The sequence below is a fragment of the Zeus faber genome, assembly GCF_960531495.2.
Source record: "Zeus faber genome assembly, chromosome: 16".
NCBI lineage: Eukaryota > Metazoa > Chordata > Actinopteri > Zeiformes > Zeidae > Zeus > Zeus faber.
The window spans coordinates 8,661,268-8,680,678 of NC_137202.1; the positions used below are offsets into that span (position 1 = coordinate 8,661,268).

General features: G+C 45.5%; 2 protein-coding genes across 2 annotated transcripts; one reads left to right on the forward strand and one right to left on the reverse strand.

Moving 5' to 3' along the window:
- Positions 1–1,172: 1,172 nt before the first annotated feature.
- rhoq (ras homolog family member Q) lies at positions 1,173–15,081 on the forward strand. Its single transcript, XM_080016679.1, has 5 exons — positions 1,173–1,662; positions 2,318–2,376; positions 9,649–9,813; positions 11,480–11,575; positions 12,577–15,081. The coding sequence occupies exons 1-5, from the start codon at positions 1,521–1,523 to the stop codon at positions 12,736–12,738; spliced, it is 624 nt and encodes a 207-aa protein (XP_079872805.1). The 5' UTR covers positions 1,173–1,520; the 3' UTR covers positions 12,739–15,081.
- An 812-nt stretch (positions 15,082–15,893) lies between these two features.
- Positions 15,894–18,420, reverse strand: LOC307242541 (GTP cyclohydrolase 1 2-like; the record flags this gene model as incomplete). The annotated part of the gene is made up of 6 exons (XM_080017046.1): positions 15,894–16,034; positions 16,549–16,633; positions 16,730–16,761; positions 17,618–17,673; positions 17,791–17,900; positions 18,129–18,420. 6 exons carry the CDS (start codon positions 18,418–18,420, stop codon positions 15,905–15,907), a joined length of 705 nt encoding a protein of 234 aa, XP_079873172.1. The 3' UTR covers positions 15,894–15,904.
- Positions 18,421–19,411: the final 991 nt, after the last annotated feature.

The window sequence follows — 19,411 nt, forward strand, 5'->3', positions numbered from 1 at the left end:
TTTCTGAAACCCGCTTTTGTGTTTGTGCTTCTCCGTCGTGCCGTCTTTCACTCTCCTGTGTGAATTTTGCCACACAGTGGTAGTGCACCGTAGTACGCATGTCCGTTATTACCAGGTGTTAGCACAGAATTTCGCACGGGCACATCATTTATCAAATTGCTCATTAATCCTTATTTAAACGTAATTGTTTAATAATATGTAAAACTGTTTTATATTATTGTAAATTGTGATTTATTTGGTGAATGGATGACATCAAGTATGTGACACCATGGAGCAGATGACTTGACTCATTATACTTACTTTTTTTTAGTATACTGCACTTGCGCTTACCATAAAAGTTTAGTGGCTGCGTGTATAGACTCAGTGAATGCGATTTTATATGATAGTGGCGAGATAAATAGGGGCCCGTGAGTGCGGGCCCCAATGCATTACGTGCATGTATGGTAGTAACTGTACGCCACTGTCGTCGCCAACCCCTTAGACCCTTTTAAAGCAACCCTGGCGCCCCCCGATCCAGTCTATGTCCCTGTCCATCTAACACACACACACGCACGCACGCACACACACACACACACACACACACACACACACACACACACACACACACACACACACACACACACACACAGCGTGTGTAGCAAATGCCTTGAATTCACCGAGGGACTTTTGCAAGGACCGTCCAGTACCCGACACATTTTTAAACAGATCGTCAAAGAACCTGAAGGAAGTCTCTTGTCTTGAGGATTGTTTAGAGCGCGCTCCTCTTTCTGGAATATCAGGTCGGTTTAATATTGTCCGACTGTAAAATTCCCAAATCTTGGGCATTCTCCAGTACAGGCTAGAATCCCAAGATGTGTGACCCCTCTTGGCACGCACTACGGGACGGTGACTGAAACAACGTTTTGAAATATGCAGGCTTCATCTCTGTATACATGTCTTTTACATCTGTTTTTTTTTTTTTTTTTTTTGGTTTTTTTTTTTTTTAAGGCTTTCGTCTCCCTGTCGTAACAGGCGTCCAACAGCAGCCCCGGGTGCACTTTATCCACGGTCCCTTGCTTTCAAACCGTAGGCCCGCCCCGCCCCTCCGCGGATCGCACCCACCTTGGTCCACGGTGCCAGTGTGGACCAAGCGAGGGACCCAGAGTCCAGGGGCAGGCTGGGAAACAGGCTCGGCCACGGCGGAGACCACACGGACACGGATCGTGGCCAGGAAGCCCACCCCCCACCAACCCCGACACCCCCCCCCCCCCATCGGCGCACACAGCTTGGACCCACGGAGGACCGGGTCCGGGAGTGGGAAGAAGTCTCGGGGGGGGGAAACTCCTTTTTTTTTTTTTTACACTCACATTTCGGAAGCCGCGACCGGAGGAGGAGGAGGAGGAGGAGGAGGAGGGATGCGGGTCCCGTCGGTCTCCGTGTGCCGCGCAGCGCGACCGGGCTGCCGGCGGTGGTGATGCCCGCAGCGCGGCTCGGCAACACAGGGCGTCCGGGCCGGGGGTGGTGACGGGGATGCGGGCAGCATGGCGAACGGAACCGGCACCGTCATGCTGAAGTGCGTCGTGGTGGGGGACGGAGCCGTGGGCAAGACGTGTCTGCTGATGAGCTACGCCAACGACGCGTTTCCAGAGGAGTACGTCCCCACGGTGTTCGACCACTATGCAGGTAGCACTTAAAAAAAACAACACAAACATGAAGTCACCACTGTGTGCGTGGGATCTTTGCAATGCCTGGTTTAGAATAACATAAGATAGTGATCAGAGGAGATGACACTTAATTCATCCCCAATCCACAGGTAATGTGTATGTAGATAACATAATTTATTAGTGATTGGATTATATATTATGTTATATGAGATCATAGAGTGCTTACAAATCCCCTAGTCTCAGATTGCATCAAGGTCCAAGGATTGCGTTTATTTATTATTATTATTAATTATTCTTCACACCTTATGGAAGCATATATTGCTGCATGTGGAATTCTTCTAGACAGAGGCAGCTGCAACGCTGTAAAAAAGAGAAAAACCTCCAAATAGTATAAAAAAAAATATATACAAAACTAAACACGAGTCACGCAAAGAATTTCTAATTATATGTACACCTGAGTAAAAGGCAATGGCATTCTGCCTGCATCTGTTGCTATAATCAGAACCACTTGTTTGCCGTCTGCAGGAGAGAGGGGGGGGGGGAGGAAACCCCTCCTCCTCCCCTTTCTCTCCCTCTCTCCCCCACCCAGCCACCCACCCAGCCACCCCCTCCCTCTTTTTTTTCTCTTTCCGTTTTTTCAATGCCCTCAGTTGATATTTCTCCTTCCCTTGCAGTGAGTGTGAACGTGGGAGGAAAGCAGTACTTGTTGGGACTCTACGACACAGCTGGTCAGGTAGAGTTTTATTTTAACTGTGGCCCGGTGCCATGAATGCCACTTCCACCCCATAACGGACTCTCTCTCTCTCTCTCTCTCTCTCTCTCTCTCTCTCTCTCTCTCTCTCTCTCCCGCGCTCTCTTTATTGGCATTAGAAACATTGCCGAACATTTGCCGAAGCAAGTGGAAGACCAGAAGTGAATGATATAGTTCAAATAAGTGACGATAAACTCAAACATAAAATGTGTAAACATAGAAAATATAAACAGGGAAAGACAACCTTAAATATACACATGGGCCATCGGCTGTTGTACTTGAGCCAACATCATATTTCTCCATCCCATATACAGTATATAAAAATATATAGATAGGAAGATATAAACATTAAAACACCCTCCTCCCCTCTCTCTCTCTCTCTCTCAGCACTCTCTCCCTACCCATGTGCTTGGGGTAGGGGGCACAAAACTATCTAATGCCGCTTGCCGACACGCCCACAGGCTCCATTTTCGGGGCCAGACACTAAGCTGCAACAGGTGACGGTTCTCTCGGCACATGAGTTTTTAATGCTGGTGTGTGCTGGGCCGAGGACAGCGGTGGCAGTGAGGAGGTTCAATGGGTCCATTATGGCCAGAACAGGGCTCCTATGTCCAGTAGTGATGTCACAGTTTGGTTAATAGGGCTCTCCGACGCCGGGGTCCTTTCTCCTTTTTACAATGTGCCATTCAGAAGGGCGCACGCAACTGTGCTACGCACACGCAATAATGTTTGCATACACGCACACACACATTTTTATTCTCTACCCGAGACCTTTAACTGGCTGTACGTCCGGCCCCTAAAATCACATTGTGTCACATGTTGATGAATAGTTAACACTCCAACCTCGGGACCTGATTTAACTGCGCAAAGCCCCCGAACGGAAACATGATCCATTCGATTGGTTAAAAATAAATAAAAAAATAAAAAAATAAAATAAAAAAACACACTGAAGGGATGAATTTTGGATGGATACTGGATGCGCAAGTCTAAATCACGCTTGTACATCCATTGTTTCCTCGCTCCACCCAAACGACGACCATTTTTTCCCCCCGGATGGTCTTAAAAAAAAGTCTCTTCGCCGACTCATGTTCCAAGCCTCTCGTTCTGTTTATTCCGGTGTTTTGTGTTTCATTCAACGTGTGTGTGTGTGTGTGTGTGTGTGTGTGTGTGTGTGTGTGTGTCTGTCTGTCTGTCTGTGTGTGTCTGTGTGTGTGTGTGTGTGTTTGTGTGTATGTGTATGTGTATGTGTATGTATGTGAGTGTGAGAGTGTGTGTGTGAGTGTGTGTGTGTGTGTGTGTGTGTGTGTGTGTGAGTGTGTGTGTGTGTGTGTGTGTGTGTGTGTGTGTGCGTGTGAAGGGAGGGGCTGTTTTTAGTTGATTCATAGCGTCTGTGAAATGGAGAAGTCGTCCCCCCCACCCCCTCCTCCACCAGATGTCTGGTGTAGGCGCCTGTGGCCTATGTGAAGAGTAGAGTTACTTGGCTTTGGAAAACACCCCCAAAAACCCAGGCTGACCTCTGGAGGGGGCCGAGCGCCGGGGCCAGCTGGTAATGTTTATAGCCGCAGTGTCTGATCAAAGAAGAACTGATGTCCTGGAGAGAGAGACAGAGAGAGAGAGAGAGAGAGAGACAGAGAGACAGAGGCAAGAAGAGGAAGAGACAGAGACAGGGTAAAGAGGAAGAAGGAGTCGGGTTAGAGAGGAGGGGGAAATGGGGGAGACATGAAGCGGGGCAAATTTGGCGTGGAATCCAGTAAATCTGGCCAGGATACTAATGAGTGCAGTTCATATTTAATATCATGTACTCCAGTACAGTGGTTACATGTCCACACTAGAAGATGAGGAAATCAAATATCACAGTTCTTTTGACCTCACCACCATTACCTCGATATTGATCATTCGACGATTTGTTGGGATGTGTGGATGTTAGGACCAAGCGGACTGAGAGGCCAAAATTCCAGTTGATGTCGAGTCTCAAATCACAATTCTACCGATATATATATCTCCTGGCCCCTCCTCTGAGTTTGGTTTTCTGAAGTTGTTGGACGTTAAAAAAAAAACCCCTCTGCCATCTTTCTGCTTCTTTACACTACACGTGTTTTCCCAGCTACAAGACACACCGCCCGCCTCCCCAACTCTCCTTAAATATTTATATTCCAGGCAATGCGCCGCAGCCTCCACACTCCTTCCTTTGCCGGAGCAGCAGGGGGAACGACGACACGAGCGGAGCGTTTTACGGCGACACGCCTTGACGCGACCCCCCTTGCGCCGCCAAATGCAGCGCAGCCACGGCAGCGGTCCTTGTGTGGTGTGTGTGTGTGTGCGTGTGTGTGTTTGTGTGTGTGTGTGTGCGCGGTCGTTGAAGGCGGGGGGGTTTCCGGTGTCTTTTAATCGTTTTGATTAGGGGTGTAGAGGTGGTAGAGAAAGACGAAGAACAATCTCTTTCTCTCAGAGAGCCCGAATTATTCCGTGTGGAGGGTTTGACCGCGTTGCTGGCAGGATGCAGGCATGGCCGGCCTTTTACCTCCACCCTGATTCTCCCACCGCTCAGCCACCTAGCCGCCGCCGCCGCTGCTTCGCCGCATGCCTAGAAAAGAGGAGACAGAGGAAACGGGAAGCGGATGAAACGCGCTGCTGTAGTCATGGAAACATAGAGCTATGGGGTGGGGGGGCCTTGTTGCCCCCACCCGCCCCACCCGGTTAGAGATATGTCTTCTGCTGTTGTGAGTCCGCCCGCGGTCACCCATTTGTGGACGCTCCTCAGCCTCTCTTTCTTTTTTGCTTGCTCACACTCTGCCGCACCTCTCCTACTCATTTTAGAGAGAGAGAGCGAGGGAGAGAGAGAGAGAGAGAGAGACAAGGAGGGGCTGTGCAAGTACATGATGCAGAGTTTCAACCCTCGTGTCGTTGGAGCTGGGTATTGATAAAAACATATTTTGGATACCAGTGCATACACCGACACCCTGAATTTGCTATGAGTGTCTTAGTTCCTAAGTCACTTTTTTGTTGACTAAAGCCCCTTTCCAGCATTGAATCCGTAACATTAGTGGATACTAAATATCCAGAAAAGGAAGGAGGTAGTCATTTCCACACAGCCTCCTTTACGCAAAAGTTCCGTGTGGAGTCTGTTCCCACATACAGTACATGTCTGTTAAGAACACATTACGTAACGCTGGTGCGAGAATAGGAAACAGAACAGTTTTTCAGACCAGCGCTTCCCTCCCCGTCGCCCCGCCCCGCGGACTCATCCCTCCTCCGACAGAGAAGCGACAGAGTCCTCGTCCCCGGAACGCAATAACCCTCACCCAGTGTTATTAAATCAGTGTGATCACTTTCAACCTGTCCTACCCTCTCTGCCTCCGGAGAAGGAGCGTTCTCCACCCGTTCTCCCTTCTCCCTGTCTGCTCGCTCCCTCCCCCCCCCCCCCCCTCCAGCCGGCGAGCGAAGCGCTTGCGCCCGACGTCCCCGATGTGAGAATCAAGACCTGGCTCCGCAGAGACTGGTGTTTCAGCGCCACGGCTCTGATCGGAATCGCCATTATTCCGAGCGGTTTTGTTTTTTTCCTTCTCGAAAACAAATCTTTTTTTTTTTTTTTATATATTTGTACGAAATTAATGTTCCAACCCTACTTAACGGCAATGTTACTGCTTCCATCCCCACACACTTCGAGAGTGGAGAAATTCACAGAACCACTTTTAACATCGACAAGTATCCCCCAGGTGTCCCGTTCCCACACGACGCCAATACAGAACATTTAATGAGAAATACTCATTAAAGGTCATACAGTGTTGTTTTTTTCACAGCCTATATCACACTACTTGTTGTCATTATCAATTGTGTTGAAGTGAAGCCGCTGTTTTTGCTGTGGTTCTTGGTGAATGCATCGCCTGTAGCCAAGAAAACCAACAACCCCACAACAGGCAGAGCCAGGCTCCCCAAAGCAGTTTGAGTTGCTGCCAACCGCAGCTTCACCACCACGTTTTTAAAAATACTCGCTCGTATCGATCCAATTTGGTCAATACCAGATGACCAGGCCGAGTTCCAAATCTCCGTCCAGATGGGCCAGAAGGGGTGAAATCGAAATTGAACCATCGCTGTCTCTTCTGATGTACCAGGAGAGAGGTTAAACACCTCGTGGACGGTCGTGTGCAATCCGATGTGTTGAGTCAGTTATGGTATTTGAATTTCCTCTGGTCTATATAATTTAACCACACATCAGAATATATTGACTGACTATTTTTTTTTTTAAATTTAATTTTATTTAATTTTTTTTACGTATCACAGGTGCTTATACTTTCAAATGGTACCCTCACCTGTCAAGGCTTGCTTTGCTTCTGTGGACAGGCGTCCGTGACTCTGTCATAGCGTTGGCTCAGGGCCGCGAGGAGGTGAGAGGGGAAGGAGACAAGTGAAGGGTGGTGAGGGAGGGGGAGCACACACACACACACACACACACACACACACAGACACACACACACACACACACACACACACACACACACACACACAGAAACAGGTGCGCACACACACACACACACACACACACACACACACAGGATGAGCACGCAAAGCAAGGCAAGCCTCACCTTGATGGAGATGTATGGACGTGCATAGAGAGCTGTTGGTGTGAATAGGCCGTTACACAGACACATACAGACACACACACACACAACTTCACATGCACAAATTAGCATGAAATCGCTCACGTACTCAAACACACACACACACACACACACAAATGCACCCTTTGACCTTGAAGGACAGAAGGTTTCCCAGTCCCCCATGGCCATAATATTTACCGTACGCTCCTCAGTGGCTCGCTGAGAAGCTGCGTTGTGTAATGAGACGGGGAGGTGTTTGGACTGCTTTGGACCCGAACCAGAAAGCAGAAAGCAAACTAAGCCAAGATATGTCAAGTGGCTCTGGTGGCCGTCTCCAGAATCCAAACTTTTAACCCCGCCCACTCCAATGCAAGCCAAGGGAGGACAGGACAGGCTAAAAATTCAAAATGCAGGTTCGATAAATTAGTGTTCCGTGTTATTTCGCCAAGTTTCCTTCACGTTCATATCGCTCCCAATAGTCATGTGTCAGATAACTGTGTTCTACTGAAGTTGTTTGGTGATTTTCGAAGGTCAGGCCTGGGGATTAGTTGTTTGAACCTTTTTGACAGTTCAGGTGTAGATTCCGGGTTGCCATGGAAACGCTGCCCCACCCATGTGTCCGTACCATGCAGGCCGGCGGGCGAGATTGATGCGACCAGACCATTGTTTTTGGATTCCAAACAGCTGTGAGTGAATGGGGTCGTGCTGTCCATTTGCTGGAGGGTGCTGATGAAACCATAGGATGGAAGTCTGAAGACAGATTTTTTTTTTTTTTTGAAATCCAATGCTGTTTGAGGACATACTTGTTCCTACAGTTCCAGCCGGTGTGGAGCACTTAACCAAACCCAGGCACGGCAGTGGGTGATGTGCTCCAGACATCGAGCTGTCTGGATAACACACTCGGCCGAAAAATGTGGCGGGTTATGAAATGTATTATGGGATGTACAGAGGGAGTCAGTGTGAGATACAGAGATGGGGAACGGAACCCCAGAGCCTTTTTACTGTAAACTGCTTAGGGGATGAGCGGAATGTCTCTATGGGTGACGTGGGCGGGGCAAAGGTCATGGAACTGAAACATTTGCGCACAAGCAAATGTGCACGTGTGGGAATTACTGTTGCTGACCAACACAAAATAATACTTTTTTTTATATACCCTTATCAGTCCCACAACGGGGCAAATTCGCAATATGCAGACATACAGTGAAGCATACACTGCACACACACACACACCCACACACACACACACACACACACACACATACACACACATTATTGTACTGGTATCAAGGTGTCAAAGAGGACTCATGTTTCTGGTGCACTTCTAAACCTAAAAATAGTCAGTTCAAAGACCGGTCCTCACAAGTATAGTAGAACACACACAGACACACACACTTATACAAATACAGTGGTACCTCGACTTACGACTGTAATTCGTTCTACAAGAACGGTTGTATGTTAAAACAGTCGTATGTCGAAGCAATTTTTCCCATATCAATTATGAAATCATGAAGGGTGAAAATAAACAATACACACAGCACAAACACAGTAAAGATGAAAAAAATATCGATAAGCCACAAACTACGTGCACACACGACGTAGGTCGCCCGCTGACTGACTGCTGACTGACTACTGACTGGCCGCTGACTGACTGCTGACTGACTGCTGACTGACTGCTGACTGCTGACTGGCCACCGACACGCCAACCTCACATTTCCACGGTCGTATCTTGGAGCAGTCGGTCGCAAGTTGATACAAGTTTTCGCGACTATCGCTACTCGTATCTTGGATTAGTCGTAAATAGATGCAGTCGTAAGTCGAGGTACCACTCTACTAAAAATGCATGACTGTAACTGGCCTACACTATGCAGCACACACACACACATCATAGATGCACAAACACTCCCCTCTTAAATGACAAAGAGCTGCAAATATGAAGTGTCAGTGTTATTTATTTGGAATGTCGCAATGTTTTACTTAAGCAAAAAGCACCCTGAATTACATGGTATTTAAAGATTCTTATAGAATAGATATAGAAATCATCAGGACAATAGTGTTTATATACATCGTCTGACCAGCGATGGACACTTATCATCTGGTCCCCGGGCGCGTCCACGTATGCTGCCCACTGCTCCTGGCTGTGGCCCCGGAGGAAGGACAAGCCAAGGATGGGTTAAATGCAGAGGAACCATTTCACCGGCCACCATCAAGCATGTGCATGTGTGTGTGTGTGCAAGCATCTGTTGTAGTGTGGTGTGTTGTGTGACAAATAAAGACTGTTTCTTCTTCTTCTTTCTTCTTCAGTATAATTGGTGTTTATATTGAAAGTAGTAAACTGTCATAATAGAGGAACCCGGTGGATAAACTATGTGGAAATGTAACTTTCTTTATCTTTGTTGCATTTATTTTTAAAGTACCTCTATCCCTCTTCTGTCTCTTCCTTGGCTCCTGGAAAGAGTAAAAAATCGGCCTAATTTTTCACATCCCTTCAATAATGCATGCTAAGTAATTCCGCCGGTGTGACAAGAAAGAGATGATCTGTGCTCCTACTCTACGCTCACGTCATCCATCCTGCCAGCACCAACCTTACCACCCCCCAATCCTTCCTTCCTTGGCTGTAAAATAATATACTGAAAAAAAACAACCTTGTCCCTTCCAGGAGGACTATGATCGTCTGAGGCCACTGTCCTACCCCATGACCGATGTCTTCCTCATCTGCTTCTCCACGGTGAACCCCGCCAGCTTCCAGAATGTGAGGGAGGAGTGGGTCCCCGAGCTGCAGGAGTACGCACCCAGCGTGCCCTACCTGCTCATCGGCACCCAGGCCAGTGTTAATGTCACGCACACACACACGCACACGCACGCGCGCGCAGACACACACACACACACACACACACACACACACACACACACACACACACACACACACAGACGGACAGACATGTGCACGCCATGCCTCAAGTTCCCTAAAGTGATATTCACATCTGTCAATCACATCAGAACCATATCTCCATTTTTCTTTTTCTCTGTCTGTCTTTTTTTGAACAACACACAATCACAATCACAATCACAATCACAATCAAAACAGGTCTGCCATTTCATAAGACAGAAATTATAAAGTGTTGGTGTTGATTCAGGTCTGGATCGGGATGCAAATTTTGCATGTAGGGCATAAAATGACTAGCTCTGCCTGGTGTGGTTCGAGCAGCCATACCTGTCCTGGGTCTAGGTAATTGTGGCCCAGGATCAGAGTGGCTGCCTACCTGTTGCCTGTTGGGTGGTCTAACGAGCAACAGGTAAAACCCCCATCCCCCCACACACACACACAGGAGAAGAGCCCGTGTCATGACATGTGTCCATCTGCTCCGGGGCTTATTCCAACTAGCTCACTCTCTACAATAAACTGTGTTTTCTCAACACCATCTTCTGCGTCTCTGTGCCGGGGGGCCCTGAAAATGCCACCCGGGTGGAGTGCGGCCGGCAGATCTGCCACACTCCTGTTCACTGCATGTATACCTCCTGTTTATACAGTGAATTACTACTGTATAGTTAGATTGAAATAGCTTGTGCATCAAAATTTAGAAACAAAGGCTGTGCCTTTGAAAAAAAAACAAAAAAAAAAAGAAACAACCTCCACCTAGTCGGTGTCTCGGTCCGTGTGTTCCCTGGCAACCGAGCACCGTCGAGTGCTGTTGAGGAGGATGGAGTGGGTGTCTGATTTATCCTTCAGTCCCTGATGTTTACTGCTCTTTTATCAGACGGCCTGTTAATAGATCGCTTTTTGCTTCGGCGCCGTGAGGACACGCCGACCGACGTCAACCCACCACGGGGGACTGTTGTTGCCGCCGCAAATCAAACAAAACCCACAAATCGGTTAATTGAGGCTGCAGTTCTGGGCACGGAGGTTTGCAGCTTCCGCGGCCCGGGCGGCGTGCACTGTGCGGGTGGAAGGGCCCCGTCGAAAACGGCTTATTAGTGAGACAGCGAATGTGTGTCTGCACACAAGCTGTGTGTTCTGCATTCCAATGTATAAGAGAGAAGGAGTGAGGAACTTGAGGTCGGCTGTGAAATCACTCGGATAGAAGCAGGAAGTATGGACCAATGTGGCTTGATTTGAAAATGAGAGAACCACAGAAGCTAATGCCACTATACTTGCATATAATTGTTCAGTTCAGTGCAGTGTTTCTATTGAGACTATTATTAAAAAATTGTGTGTGTGTGTGTGTGTGTGTGTGTGTGTGTGTGTGTGTGTGTGTGTGTGTGTGTGTGTGTGTGTGTGTGTGTGTTAAACTGCATGTCAAGGTGTTCGATGGACAGGGACATAGACTGGATCAGGGGGCACCAGGGTTGCTTAAAAAGGGTTTGAGGGGTTGGCGACAACAGGGGCCAGTGGCGTACAGTAACTACCATACATTCAGGTAATGCGTTGGGGCCCGCACGTGTGTGTGTGTGTGTGTGTGTGTTAACAAGTGTGTTTTATGTCATTTCAGATCGACCTCCGTGATGATCCCAAAACCATTGCCAAACTGAACGACATGAAGGAAAAGCCGATAGCTGCGGAGCAAGGACAGAAGCTGGCGAAGGAGGTGCGAACCGCCTGTGTGTCTGCAGCGCGGTGAAATAATAGACTGACCATAATAAGAGGGAGGCCCTCGGATTGACTCGTCCGCTCCGGTTAGAATTCCCGGGTGCTAAATTGACCCCGGAATTTCCAGGTTGGAACACCGCCCCGATCGTGAAATGACTGGAATTCAGCCCCCAGTGCGGCAGCGGTCTACACCCTCGAGTAAATGCGGCAACAACTTCCTGTCGATGTCCACACGGAGCGTAGACGAGGAATGTCTGTCGCTCGGCGCTGCAGACATTCGGCGTGCAGTTGTCATTTTTGGCATTTCACTAATGACTGCTGTCTGACAAAAAAAAACCACGGCATTTCCCCAGTGTGTTTGCAAGAGGAAAAGTCAACATTGCCCGATACAGTATATTGATTCAGTACCCTTCCTGAGGTTATTTGATCTTCTGGTCACCTTTACATATTCGGCCAATTTACACCTTCGATAATTGCATACTGACCATTAGAGATGGCTGGGGACCAGAGTCAGAGTTTGGACATACAAAAGTGGACAGGATCTGATGGAAAAAATGTCAACGCTATGTGATCTGTTATACAACCATTAATTGCGAAACATTTGATCTACTTATATAATTGTATTATAATTTTTTTTGACTCAAGTGTGATTGTGTGATCATTGTAGTCATTAATTATTTTTTTGAAAATAGGCAACAATCCAGCACTCCAAAGCACGGAGACGATCTCTCAAGAAAACCTTTGAGAGGAACGATCAAAAGCCACGACATTCAGCTGAAAGAGATTTAGTCTTAACTATTCCAGCGTCAGCACTTTATTTAACTTAACTTAACTCCGGCATTACCTTCACGTGCGTTGGACAATAATAACTGCTATTCCACACATGCTACAGCGGTACAGTGACCATATGCTCGGACTAGATTTTGGCAAATTTACATATAATCTTTCTTTAACGAATGCCTCGATGTGGATAATTTTATTTTATTATTTTCTCGTCAGATCGGGGCGTACTGCTACGTGGAGTGCTCCGCGCTGACGCAGAAGGGCCTGAAGACGGTGTTCGACGAGGCCATCATCGCCATCCTGACGCCCAAGAGGAAGAAGGGAGCGCTGAAGACGAGGCTGGCGCCGCGCTGCATCAACTGCTGCCTCATCACGTGATGGAGGGAACCCGGAAGGGAAGGAAAACGGGGAAGGAAGGGGCAAAACGTAGACGATGGGGGGGAAGGGGGGGGACGCATGAACTGCAGAGAGAGAGAGAGAGAGAGAGGGGGCGAGCGAGAGAGAGAGAGATGGAAAAAAAGGCCATAACTCTCCCGCCGTGGCGCTTGGGGTTGAAGTTTACAACCAAAGGAGCACAAAACCCAAGTCAATCTGTTCTGAAAGACTTTGCTTTAAAAAAAAAACAAAGAATACCTTCTTTTATAACCATTTTTAATACCCTTTTTCCTCTGCAAATCTATTGGAAGCTTTGAGCCGAACACCCCCCCCCCCCCCACACACACACACAAAAGACGGACATTTTGACTTTTAAAAAAGGGATAACCTGCGTCATAGAGAATTAACATTTTTTCGCGCTGATCTTGCACAGTTCAATATTAGAATCCTAATTTGTGAAGAGCGACGATTTTCGGAATTAAGAGCCGTGACGCCAATTTGGTGTCATTAACAAACACTGATAATAAACGAGGCAAGCCCAAGTGACACTGTGACGGAGCCGGGGGGGAATGTTCTGGATACATGGGCACATTTTTAGAGTGGAAAGTCTTGTCTTCAACGACTACAGACTGTGACAGCAAATGTGAATTTCATTTTGAGAGTAAGTTGTTCCTCTCAGTTCTAGCTTTGTTTACTCAAATTTTCTTCTTTTCTGTTACACGTTGGTAATAACGACAGAGTGTAAGGGGTTAAGATGGAGCTCCACATCCCCTCTTACATTATGTTTGGGATTATATTCCAAAACCAACAGCATGCTGTCCAGAAAAGTGACTTTGGACTGTGAGCTGAACAGTTCAATTCCAAAAATTTGATAAAAAATAAATAAAAATAAAATCAAAATTCAATGTATAATCCAGTCTGTAAACTTGCTCAAGTGACGCTTTAAGGTTTTCCTCTCAAAAGCACAGTAGATGAAATTTGATCTGTTTTGATTTGTGATATTTTGTTTCGCTTGCTATCCAGCAATTTGTAAGGAAGTTAGTTAAGAAGTTATTTTGCATTATTATATTCTAGAGCTGGCAAGTGTGACTGCAGAAAAAGAAAAAGTCGCTTTTCAGTTTGTACCCGGTGCTCTAAAGAATCAAGTGCACATGCTTTCATCCATGTCAGGTGGTTGCCATTACCCAATGCTGTATATTTCTACTGCACAACATGAAGCATAGACTCTGTGAAACTGTTACATCCTTTCCCTTCTCAATAAAGCACATTCAAACCCTAAAAAAAAAAGGTTGGCGTAAGCACAGGGCAACGCACAGTCCGCCGGGGCTGGCTATCAGTGCCGTTGTCGATTTTGACATGATCGTAGCTCTCAAAACTTTTAAACTCTTTTGAAGGTGACCCAACACACAAGAGCCCGTCAACACCAAATGACGCCTTTGGTCATGACTGGCAGCACACCAGAAGGGTCAAAACGACAGGAAACGTCGTCAGTGGGGTGGCGTCTAGATGATAGATTAGGGTGAACCCGGCAACTGGTTCACCCTCAAGGTTTCAAAATCAGAACTGGACCTTGATGCCGACACCTGGCCCATGCAGTCCAACACAAGCCAACAGTTGACCCCTACTGTAGGGTGAGCCATTGGTCGTCATTACAGTTCATTACATGTCATTGTATAGGACTAGGGTGCATGGTGGGCTGGTGGGTAGCAGGATTAAGTCACAAAATATCCAAGCCACCCTCACAACAACTGTAAGTACTGTATGTGTTGCAGCAATTTAAACCTAAGAATCAACTAGTAATGAATGTGTTAAAAAAAAAAAAAAAAAAAAAAGGTGCAGTAACGTGAGGTGAAGTGTGTTGAATGCGCCTCGCGGTTTAAACCACTGCAAGGCAGGTTTTTATGCATTTGCCATTGGCTGTTTGATTTGTTTTGTTATTTATTTGAAAATCAAGCAATGGTGCCAATAATTGCTGAATTCCTTTGGAAACATCTTTGCTTTATTTCCACAGCAGTGCAGCATCCTGATTTATTGAAGCTTTAATGTGAACGGTGCTCCTCCCTCTCTGTCCATGCCGGTGTTTGATGCTGTCCCTTACCTGCTAAGACCCCAGTGGCTTGCAGGGCGACTGCCATCTCTCTGTCCCTCGGAGAGCCTGTTTTTTCTTTTTTTTCTCGCTTGGTTGTATGTTTGTTCCAGGTCCACCCTCAGGATCAAAGATCTAAGTGCCGCAGACATCAATGCATTTATCCTGTCAAGACTCTTCTCAATAAATGTGTTTTATTGTGTTAATAAACAGTCTAAGAGGGTTTACCTTTGGACAGTTGGGGAGCGGCTTTTATGAAATGAGCTTGTGCTTGTGTGTTTATTTATGGAACTAATAGCAGTGATCACCATAATGGCTCAGAAACGTTGGCTCCACTTGATAAGCAGGTCAGCTTATTTAGACTTTTTAGGTGATGAGAACCCGCTTCAATGCTTCATTGCCATGTTGCTTCTGTCCCCTAATACGGCTTAGAATTGTTGATTGAAAAATAGATTTTACATCACATTGGAATGTACTTAGATTAACCTCAACTCTATACTCAATTCTATGCAGGGCTCAGCTGTGTTTCTCTCTTAAACCGTGGTGCCCTCTGCTGGCTGTATCATATTTTGACATTTTGATTTGATATATTTAACCGCATATACTGTATATAACATATAATTGAAAGAAAAAAACATATATATATATATATATATTTTTTTTTTTCATACAGTACAAAACCGATTAATTTGTCTTGTATTTTGTATAGCCCTTCATTGAGAAATCCAAATCATACTGAAACCAAAAGCCATAGACATAGCTTACCCACGTAGAAATGACCTAATTGTTTCTATACATTTACACTGTAAGTTGTATCAATGTTAGCCGTATTAGAAATAGGTAATTCAATGTAGAATTCACATTCTAACCCGGATTCTCTGAATTAGAGCTTTAAGTTACACTTCTGGGCCTATAATGGATACATACAGTGATATCAAGAAAAAAGTACAGCAAAACTTGACATCGAGGTGAGTTGACGTAGCAATGCCTTATAAATAAAAGCTGGACAGAGAAAAGGGAAACTTAAAATATTGTATTTCAACTGTAAACTGGTTTGTAATTGTATAAGGAGGTTCGGGCGTCTCAGTTCTTCCTCGTAAGGGCGAGGAATTCCTTGCGGGTCTTGGGATCTTCTTGGAAGACGCCCAGCATGACGCTGGTTACTGTCTTGCTGTTCATCTTCTGCACTCCTCTCATCACCATGCACATGTGACTGCAGCACATCAAACAGACGGATCCATGTTAGATTCATTCCCACTATTCAAACGAATTACTCGCTGCTTGTGTTTTTCCTAAATCAGTTACAGTATTCAATTGACCTATTTTCTATTTAATGACAACATGTGGACATACTTATGGTGATAAAAAAGGGCTTGACCAAAATAAATGTTACACCCTTGTGGTGTAGAATCGAAATATGCTAGACATAGTTCCTAAAGCTTTGTTAGGTTGTATTATTGGGAAGGGAAGTTTAAACAACAACCACTATATTTAAGAGTTGAATAGTATTAACCAAATCAACTCAGTGGAATGTGTTTTTTCTCCATGGGATAAAACCACTTCACAATGGTTTGCCAAAAACTGTGGACCTATTTGAAAGTCATTTCAGGGTATTTTTATGTGACACAACCCAAATGTTTCTGTTTCACTAGTCTCTGCTTATTTGGTCCCGGGGTAAGAGCTAAACATTATGTACACATTAGAATAAAGGTTTGATTAATACTCACACTGCCTCCACCACCACCGCTACACCGGCCGGCTCCAGCACCTCGGTGATCGCTTTTGCGATCTGTTTGCTGAGACGCTCCTGAACTGTAGAGAAAATGTGACATTCAACGTTCAATTTTACAGGAAAAAAAAAATATTATTTATTCAGTATGAGTAAAAGAAGTAGTTAACCTATTTTACCTTGAAGCCTCCTGCTGTAGATCTCGACAATTCTAAAAAAAGGAAAGGGTAGAAGAGTAGACTTGAGGTAGAGAGAGACAGGTGGGCCGCCTGAGCAGCCCATAATACGAAAAACAAAAGGGCGAGACATCAGAAAGATCTGCGTCACCGGCCCACTTTTGATTATGCACCAGCCCTCAAAGGGTGCGCATCTCTCTCACCCCCGCCCCCCCAAATGTCAGCAGTCAACAGGAGAGAATTAACTGGTGGAATCATGGCCTGTCAAAATGGACAAAGAAAATCTGAGCAGAAAGAGGAAAGGAGGCGCTAAACAGGCGTTTAACTGCACTTTAGAAGTACAAATGTGTACAGTCAGTACCTGATGTAAATATTGAACATTTATTGTTTATAGACCTTCCCTGGAGAGTAAGTCCTTCAAGTTTCAAGGTAAAGTGATCAAATTGACAATGGCATTATCTGACTTATTACCTGTGAAATCGATTATACAGCCTGTTCAAATATGTACATTCATGCAACACCGACTGCCTGCATCATCATGGTATCCTTACAGTGGTGGCCTGCTGGCAACAAACCTTTCACTTGTTCTTAAAATATCTCTGTTTTAGTGTTAGAATAGCCTCGGGTATACATCCGTCATGTTTATAAGAGGTGGTATCAAGGGCTGGTGTGTTTGTATTTGCCTCAATGGGCCGGGGTTGGTGGAGTATCCACGGCTGGTTGTGGTGGGCTGGGCTGGGTAAAAACGTCCGGGGCCATTTTTTAGTCCCAGCCCAAATAGTTAAGTTCCACTCACCCTGAACCAAAAACTACATAATACAAGGTTTGTGTAACATCGTTTTTGGATCAGGATGAGTGTGTGAGTTTTGAGATTAAACTGCTGTCTCTTACCTGGCAAGCTTGCTCAGACCAACCACCTTTTTATTTGGGATGTAGGCTATGTGAACCTGCACAAAATTAAATGACAAATAAATATTTTACACATACACACGAGGCCTACATGATCTCAAGTGGGTCATAAGAAAGATGAGGCGTTGTGGTGTCTGAATAAATTCAATAATTACCTTTCCAAAGAAGGGCACCAGGTGATGCTCACACAGAGAGAACAAGTCTATGTCTTTTACAATCACCATCTCATCGTGGTTTTCATTAAAGATCGCATCGTTCAGGATATCTGTGTGGGGAGAATCAAGCCATGTCATGTTGGGCATTAATAATTATGCCAAAACTCAATTATTTCAACCAAAGTCCATGAGTCCACAAGTCCACCATGTCAGAGGAGGACCTTTCTAGGGCCCACATTGCCATTTGGCCATTCAAGTATTTTCAGATTCTCCCCAATGGAAATGGCTAATGGTTCCATTTAAAACCATTGCTTCTAATCAGTACCAAATGTTCTAACCTTGAGTGGTCTCGTGATATCCTTTGGTCAGGAACTGCATGGCCTTGGCCGCACGGAGGGGTGTACGCAGGAGCCCCTCTCGGCCCACGTCCTCGCCGAGCTCTCGCAGGATGGAGGTGTAGGCACTCTCTAGGCAGGACAGCTTGGTCGAATCGTCCAGGTTCTTCAAAACCTTCTCCCTGTGTTGCTGCTCGTCTTCACGGATCCCCTTTTCGTTCAAGTCGTTGGGATGCTTTGTGACCACCTTTCCATTGCAGATTTCGTTGATCTCTGAAGTTTGTTGGTAATCCATTTTCTTGGGAGATTCTTGGGAGAAGTGTCACTGCTCGAGTTTCAAAATGACTCAACGATCCATGTCGAGGGTTATCAGCTTTTAAACCCTCATGGGCGTAGTACCTTTCCCCCTCATGACCAGGAGACATATGGGCCCAAAACAAAATAGCTTTAGTCCATGACAATTTCTCCACGCCATCAAGGAAAAAAAGCATCTGATACCAATGAAAATTGATTGCAGAACTAGAGCATTCATTTTATACAACAAATATCAAGCACACACGGTTGACTGGTCGTGTGACTTTTGTCTGAATGACAATAATGTGTGTAAAGATCCCATGGTCTGCACTTCTACGACCGTAGGCTAAAAAGGCTTGTGATCTTGAACAGCCACCTCTCAATTAGAAATTATCCATTTCTTAAACAGTTGCATTGATACATGCTTTATTGTAAGCAGGGATCACATGGATGCACATTAGGTTCGTCACATTTAGCAAATCTAGACCAGGGACCTGTGTGTCATTCACAACTATTCAAACTAGAACCCAGTTTGATCAATCAGTCAATTAATTGGTCACTCACTCCCTCACTCACACCAATTCGATTTCAGTTTAGTTTGATTTGGTTTACCTGACATTTGGGTTTAAGAAAGCCATTTGTCAAGGTATTATTGCTGGCTGTAATAATAAAAGCAAAAAAAGCAAAATCTATTGAATCACAATTATTATTCTTCTGGTAATTAAGGGAACATGCATAGAGCTACTGTATATGTTACTGCATATAAGAATAGGTATGGCCTCTGGTATTCTTCACTCCTACTATATATGTCCAACTATATACAGTATTTCAATGTTGTATTTAAATGTTGTTTTGCTCAGATGACAATACAACATCTTTTGAATTAAAAGTTAAAGTAAGTCTCAAAAGGTACATGATGTGATTCCTTGAATGGCCACGTGCCAAATTGCTGTTCCTGGAACTTATTAACTGAAAAACTATTATGATGTTGA